Source organism: Apteryx mantelli, chromosome 1 (genome assembly GCF_036417845.1).
Source record: "Apteryx mantelli isolate bAptMan1 chromosome 1, bAptMan1.hap1, whole genome shotgun sequence".
NCBI classification, from domain to species: domain Eukaryota; kingdom Metazoa; phylum Chordata; class Aves; order Apterygiformes; family Apterygidae; genus Apteryx; species Apteryx mantelli.
The window spans coordinates 165,167,097-165,179,793 of record NC_089978.1 but is presented as its reverse complement, the minus strand read 5'-3'; the positions used below and the strand labels follow the sequence as shown (position 1 = coordinate 165,179,793).

The 12,697-nt window shown below is 47.6% G+C and overlaps 1 protein-coding gene and 1 non-coding gene across 2 annotated transcripts; both read left to right on the top strand.

Moving 5' to 3' along the window:
* Positions 1-3,972: 3,972 nt before the first annotated feature.
* Positions 3,973-11,907, top strand: RPL3 (ribosomal protein L3). The gene is made up of 10 exons (XM_013947082.2): positions 3,973-4,040; positions 5,430-5,622; positions 6,244-6,412; positions 7,298-7,433; positions 8,434-8,620; positions 9,012-9,172; positions 9,660-9,761; positions 10,254-10,349; positions 10,874-10,993; positions 11,788-11,907. Exons 1-10 carry the CDS (start codon positions 4,038-4,040, stop codon positions 11,830-11,832), a joined length of 1,212 nt encoding a protein of 403 aa, XP_013802536.2. The 5' UTR covers positions 3,973-4,037; the 3' UTR covers positions 11,833-11,907.
* LOC136991213 (small nucleolar RNA U83B) lies at positions 8,739-8,831 on the top strand. The gene has a single exon (XR_010883257.1). It is a non-coding gene; the product is annotated as a small nucleolar RNA U83B (small nucleolar RNA).
* Positions 11,908-12,697: the final 790 nt, after the last annotated feature.

Genomic DNA, 12,697 nt, shown 5'->3' with positions numbered 1-12,697 from the left:
TTCAAGAAGGATGATTGCAGTGGTTCACACTTTCTAATGTTACATACATCTGAAAAATGACACTGGGATATCATTGCTTTGGGTAATGTAATATAAGAATCACAGCTAAAGATTTATTTAAGAAGTTGCATGTATTTTATCGTGTACCTCTCTTTACTTTTGATTTTTTTAATTAAAATATAACATTACCAGTGTGCCTTTATGTAAGTGCATACACTTAAATTTTCAGCAAACTCTGCAAGGTATTTTATGTGTAATTTTTTGCAGGGTCCCTTCTTGGAAATTTCATTTAAGGAAAGATTTATCTGCTTCAATGAGCATTCTCTTACCTAAGGCATTCAGGACTTTATTTATATTTTCTGGTTGGCTAGTATATTTTGTAGGTGCAAAGGTGGAAGAAAATCAAGTATGTCCTAAACCACTTCACAAAACTCAGTCAATTCAAAGCTGGCAAGACAAACTCAATTACATCATGACATCAAGGACAGCATTGCGTAAAGCTGCCGTCATACTTCAGTGTCATGGTAACAGAGTTAACAGCAACAGAACCTGCCCCTGCCTTGTTTTTTCCACTCTCATGGAAGTTGGTGGGCAACTTAACAGCTAGCCGCATCAGCGAAGCGTGCACTGATACCAGCCTTTCATTTTCCTATAAAAAAGGGAAGATGCTAACATGCTCTTGGATAAGCCTTAAACAGAACCTTTCCCTTCAGACTTAGGCTATACTAGAGCCTCAGACTGTTTCCTGCGCCTCACCCTGCCATCCGAAATGCAAGCAGGAGAAAGGAGGACCATGCCAACACTATTCTCTTTCCAAAGCACTTATGCATGAATGTGTGTTGAGTCCACTTCAATAGGTGAGAGGCAAATTACCCTCTGCAAAGCCACATTGCCTACTGAAAACCAAGCTTCGGAGGCTGTGTCTGTGAGACAGGTAGATAAACAGACAGGTTGCTAAACAGACAGACAGACACAGACATTTACGTTGATTGGCAGCAACAATAAATGAAGAAGTTGAGGTGGGTATCACGTTTCTACTGTGTGGTTTTAACAACGCTGACTGGAAAATGAGAGCAGCTTCTTTTGCTTCCCTTCTTCCTTCTCTTGCCAGATGCTGCTTACTCAGCCTACCCAGGTTCTTGTGACCTTCAAACACCTTCCTATTCGTTCTGCGTATGGCACTTTTTCTTTCATTTGCTTCTTTCCCTGCACACAGCAAGGTTAGCACCCAGCTGTGATGATGGTATTTGCAGTATGAGCCCTCTCTTTATCAGGATGGTCCGAGATACCACTCCTTCCCCCTCTGCTCCCTGGCGGTTTTCTCAACAAGCCACCCAGCCTGGTGCTGCAGGGAGGCTCCCTTAGAAAACTGCATTGCCCTGTCCTCTCCTCCTCCCAGCTCATTTTCTTCCTGCCTGTCCTCTCCTTTTACATCACTTTTCTCCTCTGTATCTTCACTGTTTTCTGCACCTTCCTCTTCAGAACATCCCTTCCTCCTAATTCTGCTCTTCTCAATCTCTTTCCTCCCTCCCTCCACCCTGTAATCTTTCTACTTCAGCTTCTTCTTATACTCCATTGCTTCTCTGTGGCTACCTAGAACATCAAGTCCCATTCCCTGCCTCGCACTCTCCATCACGAGTTAGGATATAGCCTCCAAACTTGTATCCCATGTTCTTTAGCCTATGATTTGGGCTGAGATCCTCTTGCATTTAAACAAGCCCCACTTCACTACTGATACCTGTCCCATAGCATGACATGTCTCAAGCATTTTTGCTTCTCCATCAAAACCAGAGTTCACACCTGGGCGCCAGGACACCTCTCCTGAATACAATGCTATGAACACATAAGGAGTTTGTGCATCCAGCTCTTCTGTCTTATTTACTGTGGATGACAAGGACAAGGATGGAGAGATAGAGCACAATGAAGATGAGGCAGGCTGCCTTAACCTGCCGCACTGCAGCGTGTCGGTGCCGAGCAGACATGGGTCCTTGCATCCCCTGCAGCCTCACATGCAGGAGGACGTCCATGCCCTTCAAGCCATACCTGCCCGAGCCATTGCTTGCCCTCCCACTCACCGCCACCACCCGCTTCGGCAGGCTGGTGCGACAGGAGAAGCCCTGCAAGGCAGGGGCAGATGGGCCTTTGAAGCAGTGGCTCAGGGGACGCGTGGCTGGAGGGAGGGCAGAAGCAATGACCTCCAAGGGCACTGGCCTGGGGTGGCAGGGGGAGATCCAGGCAACTCTGCATCCTGCGACCTGCAGGGAACATGCCTGTGCCCCCACCAGGAGCCCCCAGAAGAGCAGGGCCCTCGCCAGGCACGCGGCTCCTGGCAGCACTTTCGCGGCCCCCACGCAGACCTGCCAGAGAAAGGCAGTGTGGCGGGAGTGAGCCCACTTCGCCAGGGCCCACAGGGAAGCCCCAGCTTCTCCCACCACCTTCTCCAGCTGCTGGGGAGCCCTTCTTCTGCCCCAGAGCAGCCAGGACACGGTAGAGTGGGCACAGGCTGATGGCAAGGACTGCAGGGCCTCGCCAGCCAGCAGCGTGCCCATGAGCCTCTTTGTCAGGATGGTGCGCAGGGCAGTTTGCATGTCCGGGCTGCAGCGTGCGAGGCCAAGGAGGGCGATGGTGGGGCTGAGGGCCCGCCAGGAGACCAGCCCAGCCAAAGCAGCAAGGGGGCCAAGCAGGTGCTTGCAGAGGTTCACCGCGGCAGAGACGGTCGAGGAGCAGAGCAGCACCACCGAGCCCATCCTCCCTGACCCGCCATCAGCTCTGTCCCTCGCCCACCTGGAAACCTTTGCCCCGCCGGGATGCAGCCAGCATACGTGGCGGGTGGCTGCCTCGGTCCCCCCGCCAGTGACAGGGCGATGACACCACAGTCAGCGGCATCAGACAAGGGGGGATCAACGGAGCTGCACAGCGGGGCTGGGAAACACCGGGCCAACTCACAAGGCCAGCAGTGGGAGGAAGGGGACAGGCCAGAATGAAAGACATTGGAGGCAGGTTAACACGGGAGGGAAATTTCAGGCAGCTCCTGGGCGAGTAGTGAGATCACTGCTTTTATTAAAACAGTTTTTGCTTGCCGTGTCCATGCTCCATTTCCTCTTTGCAGTTTGTAGCTGCCTGCACTGCCGCTCGCAACTTATATAGGGCAATTTTCTAGGATGCTTCGCTCTAGGATGCACTGGCACAAAGCCATCTAATATCCAGGGGGCAAACACCAAGCCAAATCCAGCTTGCTGTGGGCCAGTGAAGGACTAAGAGACATTAACCTTTTTTTTTTTTTTTACATCACCGGATGTCTCACTTTAAAGAGACAAGCCAGCTTGTGGCACGGATACATTAAAAGTTTAGGGGTCAAAGGGTGAAGGTCAACCTGGCCTGGACAGTTATATTGCCAGGTGGGGTCATGTCTGTTTTTCTCCATAGTGGGCTATGCAAAATACTGCAAGGAAGTGGCTAATCCCCGGGCGGGGAAGAAGGTGGCTCCGAAAGCAGAGCCAGGCACTCGCCCTGCAGGCAACGCTGCTGGCTCTCCAGGAGTGAGCAGCGCTGTCACGAGCGGCAGCAGCCTTTGCTGGCGGGTTGGGGGACAAAACCGCCCAGCAGCTCCAGAAGCAGCAAATGCAAGGGGGGCTCACTGAGTACCCCGGGGCGGCTGTAAATGGCACTGAGAAGCACGGGCAGCGGTGATGGTGGGCTCGGCCCGGGCATGGGAAAAGGTGCAGCCTGCCAAAGAAAGGGAACGCAGCTCTGGCCTGACTAATTCTCTCCCCAGCAGGAGAAAAGCGGATTTCCCCCGCCAGGCGCGGCAGGGCCGCAGGCGGGGGCTCTGCCCTCCCCCGCGCCCCAGCTTAGCAGAACGCTGTCCCCAGAACTTTGACCACACTCACTACCCGTAGCCACCCCATGCGTCTCATCTCGCACGCTCGCGAGAGTGGGGGGGGGGAGCGCCTGCGCAATGCCTCATGGGGGCGAGAAGTCTATAAATAGGGCGCGCGCAGCCTCCTGCGGCCCTTCCGGCCCAGCGCGGAGACAAAATGGTGGGTGCCGCGGGGGGGGGGGGCGGCCGCGTGGCCCTCGCCATCCCTCGCGTATCGCTGCCATCCCGGCCCCGGCGGCCGCCCGGCCCTGCTCCCGCCGCGCGGGGGCCCTGCGGGAGGCGGCGCGGGGCTCATTTCGGCGCTCGGCCGGCGGCGGGTGAGGCTTTGCCAGGGGGAGAGGAGGGCGCGGGGCGGCCGGGGGCGCCGCCTGAGGTCGGCTTCGTCCGTGGCGGTGCCTGGTGCCCTTTTATTTCAAAAAAGGAGAATTTTTCCGGAAGAGCCGCTGGCAGTGAGGTCTGCTCGTCCCGGTAGCCTGGCCCCGGTGTGTTCCCAGGTCGGAGGCGCTGACTCCTTGTGTTAAGAGTGGGGCTTTGCCCTCTTGTTTGTTCTTGGTACTACAGCGAGGCCGTGGCAGGGCTGCAAACGCAGTAGAGTCTCCCTGTAGTAATAGAATTCCCCAGGTTTTACTTAAAGGATCAGATTCCCTACTTGGTTATGTTATGTGTAACATAATATGTAAAGTAGTCCCTCTACTGTATGTGTACATTATATATATACATAAAATGTAAAGGTATTGTGCTGAGAGCCTTCAGTCTTAATATAGGTGTCAAAATTCGATTTGGCTGGGCCCTAGCACAAGTTTTGAAATTAATCTTAAAAACAGTGTTTTGGGAGTGGTAAATTATTTATTGCTTGATGTGGCTTATGTAGCCTTTTTTGGGAAAAAGTACTACTCAGTCTTCCTGGTTATTGACTGTTTGCTTTTTGTTTAACTGTATAATTCTTTTCTGCTATTTAGAGATGGGGTTGGCTGGGTAGCTCTTTGGGCTGAGAGTTCTCAGAATAGTATCCAGCTTCACTCAGATTGAGTGAGACTGCAGGGTTGGTTAAAGAAAACATCTTTGAAACAACTACATTCCAGCCTGAAGCAACTGGCTCAGGGTGGATGTTAAAATGCTGTTTTATTGCAGCTTTTCTAGTTGGAATAGTTTTTTGTAATAAGTATTTTTATAATGGTTATTTATTAAAATATAAAATTATCCATGCTTCTCCATTTCTCAGCTTCTGGGGTGCATTGAAATTTGGATGGCATGCTGTGGCCGTGTTAACAGCTTGCATGATTCCATTGGTAGTGGCACTTGGTTTCTTAAAATAGGGCTAAATATAAGAAATTGTTAAAGAAGTCCAGGAGTTAAGGCATGTGGATGGCAATATTGTGATTGTAATGGATTTAACAACCTAAATAGCTGACATTAAAAAGAATTTCTAGAATGCAAAGTGTCTCTATGTAGTGTTTCTTTAATGCAAGAAGAAAATTGGCAATTGGCCCTGGAATGGGGAGAAGTGGGTCTCTGAAACATGCATTAAAAGCTTATTTTCTCTCCCTAGTCTCACCGCAAGTTCTCAGCTCCCAGGCATGGGTCTCTGGGCTTCCTGCCCCGCAAGCGCAGTAGTAGGCACCGGGGCAAGGTGAAGAGCTTTCCTAAGGATGACCCCAGCAAGCCTGTCCATCTCACTGCCTTCTTGGGATACAAAGCTGGCATGACCCACATTGTCCGTGAAGTTGACAGACCTGGATCCAGTATGTATTTATGTTCCTTTTAATAGGAGGATTATGGTTTTTTTTACAAATGGTGAAAAATGACCTGTTTATAGGTATCTTTGAATTTTAGTCCTTGCTTGTCTTCACCCAGTTCCAAGCCCTTTTTGAGTGGGAAGAAGGGTGTAAAACACCCAAGCGCCTCCCACTTCAATGTGAATGATGTTCTAGCACCAAGACTTTGTCTAGCAGTGCTTGTTTTTTTTTCTTGTTAATGATCCTGTTTGAGATGCATGCTGACTTGCAAAGGAGCTTGATGGTTTGATTGAGCTGATGGTTTGGTTTAGCTGTACCGTAACAAGCTACTTATGATGACCTCTTCTCGATGGGCGGACATAAGTAAATCGCCTTTGGCGTTTTTTGCTGATTGTCGAGTCCTGAATGTAGTTCTGTTACTAGCTACCATCCATTTTGCCTACCAAATTTCTGTAAGGCATTTAATTATCACTTGTATTCATTGGCCTTTTTACCATGCATCTTCCTGGGCTTTGTGAAGAGAACGTGGCTCATTCAGCCTTTACATTTGGGGGTGTGGAGGATGGGGAGATGTTTGATAGCTGATACTAATATCAATTGGTATGCTGTATTTCTGTCTTCATCCAGAGGTGAACAAGAAAGAAGTGGTAGAGGCAGTCACTATAGTAGAGACTCCTCCCATGGTCATTGTAGGCATCGTGGGCTATGTGCAGACTCCCCGTGGTCTCCGCAGCTTCAAGACCATCTTTGCTGAGCACATCAGTGATGAGTGTAAGCGTCGCTTCTACAAGAACTGGTAAGAGAGGGGCTTTTGCTTGTTGCCTTAATCTCACTCTATGGTTTGCTGCTTTGCTGGGTTGTAGGTTATGCTAGTACAACTTTCTGAAGCATCTTTTCAGCAATTGCTGTTTGGCCTAGATGAACTAGCCTGATAATGTGATAGGTTAGAGCTGGTTACTCTGGGAGGGTGACAACATAATGTTGGTTAATGCCCTCCTTGACATGAGGGTGACAGTGTTGGCGTTTGCCTAAGATCTCCCTAGCAGGCTACATGTGATGATCTTTCGACAGGCAGACATAAGGAAATCGCCCCTGGCGCTTGTTGTTGAGTGTCGAATCCTGACTGTAGTCTTGTTTTCTCAGGAAAGGGGAAGACTAATGTTACTTCTGATTACTCTTCCAGGCACTGTTGTTCTGATTCAAAATATGCACATTTGCCTAAGTATGGCTCCAGTGTGTCTAGAGCCTGTTTATGAACTCTACAGGCTGAAAAGAGGTCAGAGGAGTGCAGTAAAGGTCTCATGGGTGTCCTAGTAATGATCTTACTGTCAGGCGTAGCTCAGGCTTACAAGGGGGAAAAATCACAGTATTGTGAAGTGGATAACAATCATATGAAAATTGCTTTAAAGGGTTGTTTTTCTGTTCAGACTTTCTCTACAGTCTTTTGTCTTCCATACTGTGAATACTAATGCGCTTTGGAATTCATGGCAGCTCCGCTCAGCTCTGGCAACCCTGCCTCTGTCTGATGAGCTCCAGGCTCCGCTTGCCAGTGGAAAAGATTCCTTAGAAGCTGGCAATGAGCCGAAACCTGCTAAGGTGGCAGCTCCTTCCGCTCATCCCCACTTCCCCAGGGGATCGATGAAGGGCTTAGCCAAACCTTGTCTCTGCTCTGCTTCTGAAGGCACAAGTCCAAGAAGAAGGCCTTCACCAAATACTGCAAGAAATGGCAAGATGAGGAGGGCAAAAAGCAGTTGGAGAAAGATTTCAATAGCATGAAGAAATACTGCCAGGTTATTAGAGTCATGGCTCACACTCAGGTAAGTGTCTGCAGGACTCACGTGTACTGTGGGAACACCTAAGAGTGCGAGCATAAAGCTTGCTCTGTTTCCACAGTCAGATTTCTGTCTTGTGAGTTTGATGCCAACTGTGAAGCATATAAATACTAATACTCTTCATTCTGTGCAAAGAGTAGGTAGAAGCTTACAGTAGCCTCAAAAGCAACCATTAGCAGTCTTCTGAAGCAGTGTACAGAAGAGTCTGAACCAAAATGGGGACTTCTCAGACTTAGGCCTATGCTGACAGGTAGACCTGAGCTCTCTGGATTACAGCTACAAATGAAAATAGACTAAGTACTTAATTCTAGGGTGTGTTCACCTTAATTTCAGGCTGCAAAGTGTTCTGTAGGGGCTGCAGGCACTAAAAAAGCCTTTCAGTGGCTTCTGTTGATCAGCTCAAGGAGGTGTACTGCTGAGTAGTGTGGTAGTTTCTCCCTAGCCATCACAGTTCACTGCCAAACTTTCCTGGGAAATGCAGTTAAATCTCTGGGTTGGCTGTAAGCGTAATAAGATATACAGCTATGACATTGTTCTTTTTATTAGAATTAGCTTCCCATTCTAGGCAGCAGGTGTAGTATTGCAGCTGCTGTTGGTACTTGTCTCAGTCCCTGTGTGCTAAATATAGTAAAGGTAACTGTAAATGTGACCTTGCCTAAAGTGTCCTTCAGCATAGTAGGCTTTGCCTCCTGCCCTTCTTCGATGGATCATGTCTGGTGGCTGTGGGGTTGTAGGCAGTTGTTAATTCTGTGTTCCCATGGGTGGTTTGCAGCTTCCAGTTATTCTGGCTTGTCATTTAAGCTTTGACACAGCCTTTGCCCTCAGTGTAGGGTCTTTTACTTCAGTACTTTGAGGTTGTTATCTTGGAAAACAAATATGTTTAGAAAAAACTGATTAGGCCAGGACTTGGAAAGTTACTGGGATAGCAAATACTATGTCCATCTTGGAAGAACAGTAGCTAAATTCCATCCTTTCTGTTTTCTAGATGCGTTTGCTCCCACTGAGACAGAAGAAGTCTCACCTGATGGAGATCCAGGTGAATGGTGGCAGTGTTGCTGAGAAAGTGGATTGGGCCCGGGAGAAGCTGGAACAGCAGGTGCCTGTATCAACTGTCTTTGGACAGGATGAGATGATAGATGTCATTGGAGTCACCAAGGGCAAGGGGTATAAAGGTAAACACACTATCGATATTCTCTTTGTGATCAGGACACAGATTTTGATGAAATCCCACAGTCTGTGTTTTTACGAGTACTTGGGCCAAGAGCTGAGGGGGTATTCAACACTGCTGTCCCTGTTCTGTGATGAAACCATGGAATAAGCGCTGGGCACAGCGTCCGACATCTGTGAGGAGTCGTTCCATGCTGCCTTCCTTCTGAGAACGCAACCCAGGGACAGCCAGGGGAGGGACGTGGGTGCCTCTGGAGAGGTGCTTCACCAAGAAATACAGTTAATTTCTGGTATGCTGAGTCTTTAGCTTATCTTTTGCCCAGGGACAGCCACTTGGAAAGGGTATCTGTGCCCTAGTTGAACAATTAGCAACACTGCTTTGTTTCCTTGCTTCAGGTGTTACCAGCCGTTGGCACACCAAAAAGCTGCCCCGCAAGACTCACAGGGGCCTGCGCAAAGTGGCCTGTATTGGTGCATGGCATCCTGCTCGTGTGGCTTTCTCTGTGGCTCGAGCTGGTCAGAAGGGGTATCACCATCGAACTGAAATCAATAAGAAGGTGTGTGCATCTTGTGCCTCTGAACTGCTGTGAAAAAACTAAGGCTCACCAGGGTTACTGCATGACGAGGAACAGATTGGAGAGTTTTGCCATGGTAGCTTAGCTCTGATTGAATGTAATTTTGAGTGCTGTAACCAGTGTCGTTGTCTTGCAGTACAGCTATAACTGCTTGTATTGGCAGAGGAGGCTGGCTGGCATTTTGCAGATCAAGAAGCAGAAAGAGGAGTTGTATGTTTTTGCATGGTGTGGAAATAAATGGCCTAGCATGTCTACCTGGAAGAGCTCTGATTCATGTCCTAATAGATGCTTCTCTGACCTGCCAGCTTTCTGTTAGCTTTATGTTGGACAACCTTAAGATTTCTGTATGATCATATGGTTTCAAGTACAACAGACACTCTTGTACAACTTGATGTAGAGTCATTTCCATGTTGGTGGATTTTGGGCCCTTTCTCCTACTGTTTGCTGAGTAGAATTTTTGTCATTTTAGATCTACAAGATTGGCCAGGGTTACCAAATCAAGGATGGAAAACTGATCAAAAACAATGCATCAACTGATTATGACTTGTCTGACAAGAGCATTAACCCTCTGGTGAGTTGTTGCAGCTATAAGGACAGTCTGGTTTTAAATTGCAATGTTATGATGCAAATAGGACGGATGCAAAATGATTAGATGAAGAACTCTTGAGGGAAAAAGCTACTGTAGGAGGTGGTGTCGCTGAGTCATTCTCAGTGTTGAGTTGTGTAACTTTTGCTTGTTTAATACTTGGCATCAATATAAAGGGATGCTATAAACCTAGAAATGATGCTCATGTAAATAAGGATAATTCAGCAGGGAGAGCAGTTCTTGCTGTTCTCTCAGCTTCTTAATATTGCTGCTGTTCTCTGCAGAAGCCTTACAGCATCAAGTAAACTGCTGTAGCAAGAAACTTGATCAGTAAAATGTCATACTGGAAACAGAATTTCAGTGGATGTAGGAATGGCTGAGACCTGGAAGCAGTATAAGATGTCAAGCTGTGGGCAAGCATGTGATCACTTTACGCAGAGCAGAGAAATCAGAACTAACTGTTGGCTTCTTACTCAGGGAGGCTTTGTCCACTATGGCGAGGTGACCAATGACTTTATCATGTTGAAAGGCTGTGTCGTTGGGACCAAGAAGAGGGTCCTAACCTTGCGCAAGGTGAGTAGTGAAGGCTGCTGTGAGGTGGGTTGGAACAACTGCTGTTGGCTGCACTGCCTGTCATAACAGATGTCTTGGCTTGCTGTTATGGGGATTCATATAGCCAGCTAGAGAGGAGAGCCTAAAGGAAGACTGCTGGACACATGTACACAAAACCACCTAATATTCGTGACCTCAGGAGTAGTATTGAGTACCTTTCCCTGCTATTTTAGTCCAGGCCTGTTTGCAATGAAAGAAAAACTTCAGGGTTAAGAATTCTTGTGGATCATCAGAACACTGGCAGGCAGACTTGAGCTTGCCTCTGTTGATACTGGTGTGGGTTGACCAGTCTTTAGCCTTAAAGACCAAAGGTGCCAGCTGGCTTATCGGCAGATGTTCCTTACATAGTAATGGCAGGAGCTTAGGGTCAGAATAATTTAGGAAGAAGTTTTTTCCATGGAGGTGATGATGGAAAGTAGCCAGCATTGCTGTGATCAGGTAGGTTGAAAGGGTGCTGCTGCATACTCACCTGGTGTCTCTTGTAGTCCCTGCTTGTGCAGACCAAGCGTCGGGCCCTGGAGAAGATTGACTTGAAGTTCATTGACACAACCTCCAAATTTGGTCATGGCCGCTTCCAGACAGCTGAAGAGAAGAAGGCTTTCATGGTAAGGATGTGATTTTTATGGAGTTAACAAATTTTTCAGTGTTGCATATCTCTGTGTTGTCTTCTGGCTAATGGCAATTTATAGCTTGACCTTTGGGCTGCTGCAAGGCCTAAACATCCATAAAAGTGTGTAGCTTTGTTCAAGATGGTTCATCTTGTCAACTTGACTATTTATGACCACAGACAGCGGCTGTGGTCTCATTTCCCGTGTGACTGCCCTTAATTCTTGAGGGATGTGGCCCTGTTTGGGCACAAACTGTCTAGTGACAGGCACACAGCAAGCACTGAGCACGGTGTCTGACACCTGCAAGGGGTGGCTCCGTGTTGCCTTCCAAAAACAGCTCCAGGCAATGGTGCTGGCAAGCCTGTGAGCTGCAGGCTCTGGGTGCCATTCTCAGTTTGCCACTTGCTGAGGAAGCAGATTGCTAGTCCCCTGTGTCCTTGCTCAGTATTGGGCCCTTACAGAAGCTCAGCGTGCTGTTCAGCTGCTTGGTGGATGCATCTGAGGTTTTCCCACTAGGTGGCACCAACATTTCTTCGCTATTAAATTTTAAATCATTAATTTGGTGCAATGTGGCTGCACCAAGTTCAGTTTTCTACTGAAAGCTTTAGCTGGGAGGATGGGATTTGGAATTTCCAGCAGGCTGTATCATTGAGGACACTTTTTGACTTAATTTTTTTGAAGCAAATTGGCAGTGGGGGAATTACAGCACCATAATAGGAGGTGATGGGGTCTTCTGTGTTGGATAGGTGGACTGCTGTTAATTTCTTCTTTTTTTTCTTTTTTTCCTCCAGGGACCACTCAAGAAAGATCGTATTGCAAAAGAGGAGACAGCTTAATGTGTGGAACTGTCTTGTGTTCTGTAGCCTGTGTGCTCTCAGAACAAAAAAAATAAAGACTTTTAGAGAATTAAACTTTGTCTCTTGTTTTATAGCTAGTTTTGTGAAGTCTGGTACTCTTGCTGCAGGTCCTGTGGGTGGGACCAGCCAAACCAAAAAAGCAAACAAAGCTCAAATTAATGAGCACCCAACTCATAATAGGGTTCCTCTAATGAGAAAGAAGTTGTCATTACTGTTTTCAGAAACCAAAAATTTTCAGCCAGAACAAGGCTCTCTTATTTGATGCACTGAAATAGTAAAGCAGCAGGGGTACTAATTGTGGTATTTGCAATTACTAAGGTGTTCTGCATCTTAATCATCTGCCAGGTGTTCAGAGAGCTCCTTTGAATCAAACTGATCTTGAAATTAATGAATGAAACCACTTCAGATTGTTTAAACATAACTGAATTTTGTGTACCTGCCTGGGGTAGGTGACTGATCCTAGCTGTTGCAGTGGAAATTCACTAGCCTCCAAATGGCAGGAAGAATATCCTGCATGTTACATAGTTCTCAGATGCGCTTTGTCCCTGGCTGTTCATGAAAGCAGTAGAAGGCAGCAGATAATAGGACAAATTGCCACCTAGTGTATCTGTATTTTCTCTGAATCCTTTCCCTAGCTTGGCTGAAAGGCCCTGCCTCCAGGTCTTGTATAATTGTCTGGAAGGAGGGGAAAGGTGGCATTTTCTTGTTAATCCAACTGTCTAAGTGCATTTTAAGGAGGAGGAGGGAGAGTGTTGGTGTTGCATTTCTGGATAGCTGAAAACATTCCCTCTGGTCCTGAGGAGACAGTTTGGCTTATGTTCCCAGCTGAATCTCCTGGTGAAGG

Bases quoted from the DNA above. Each gene is read 5' to 3' on its own strand.
- RPL3 (XM_013947082.2), top strand. The intron at 5,623-6,243 runs GTATGTATTTAT...GTCTTCATCCAG, and splicing joins AGTTGACAGACCTGGATCCA to AGGTGAACAAGAAAGAAGTG. The intron at 9,762-10,253 runs GTGAGTTGTTGC...CTTCTTACTCAG, and splicing joins ACAAGAGCATTAACCCTCTG to GGAGGCTTTGTCCACTATGG.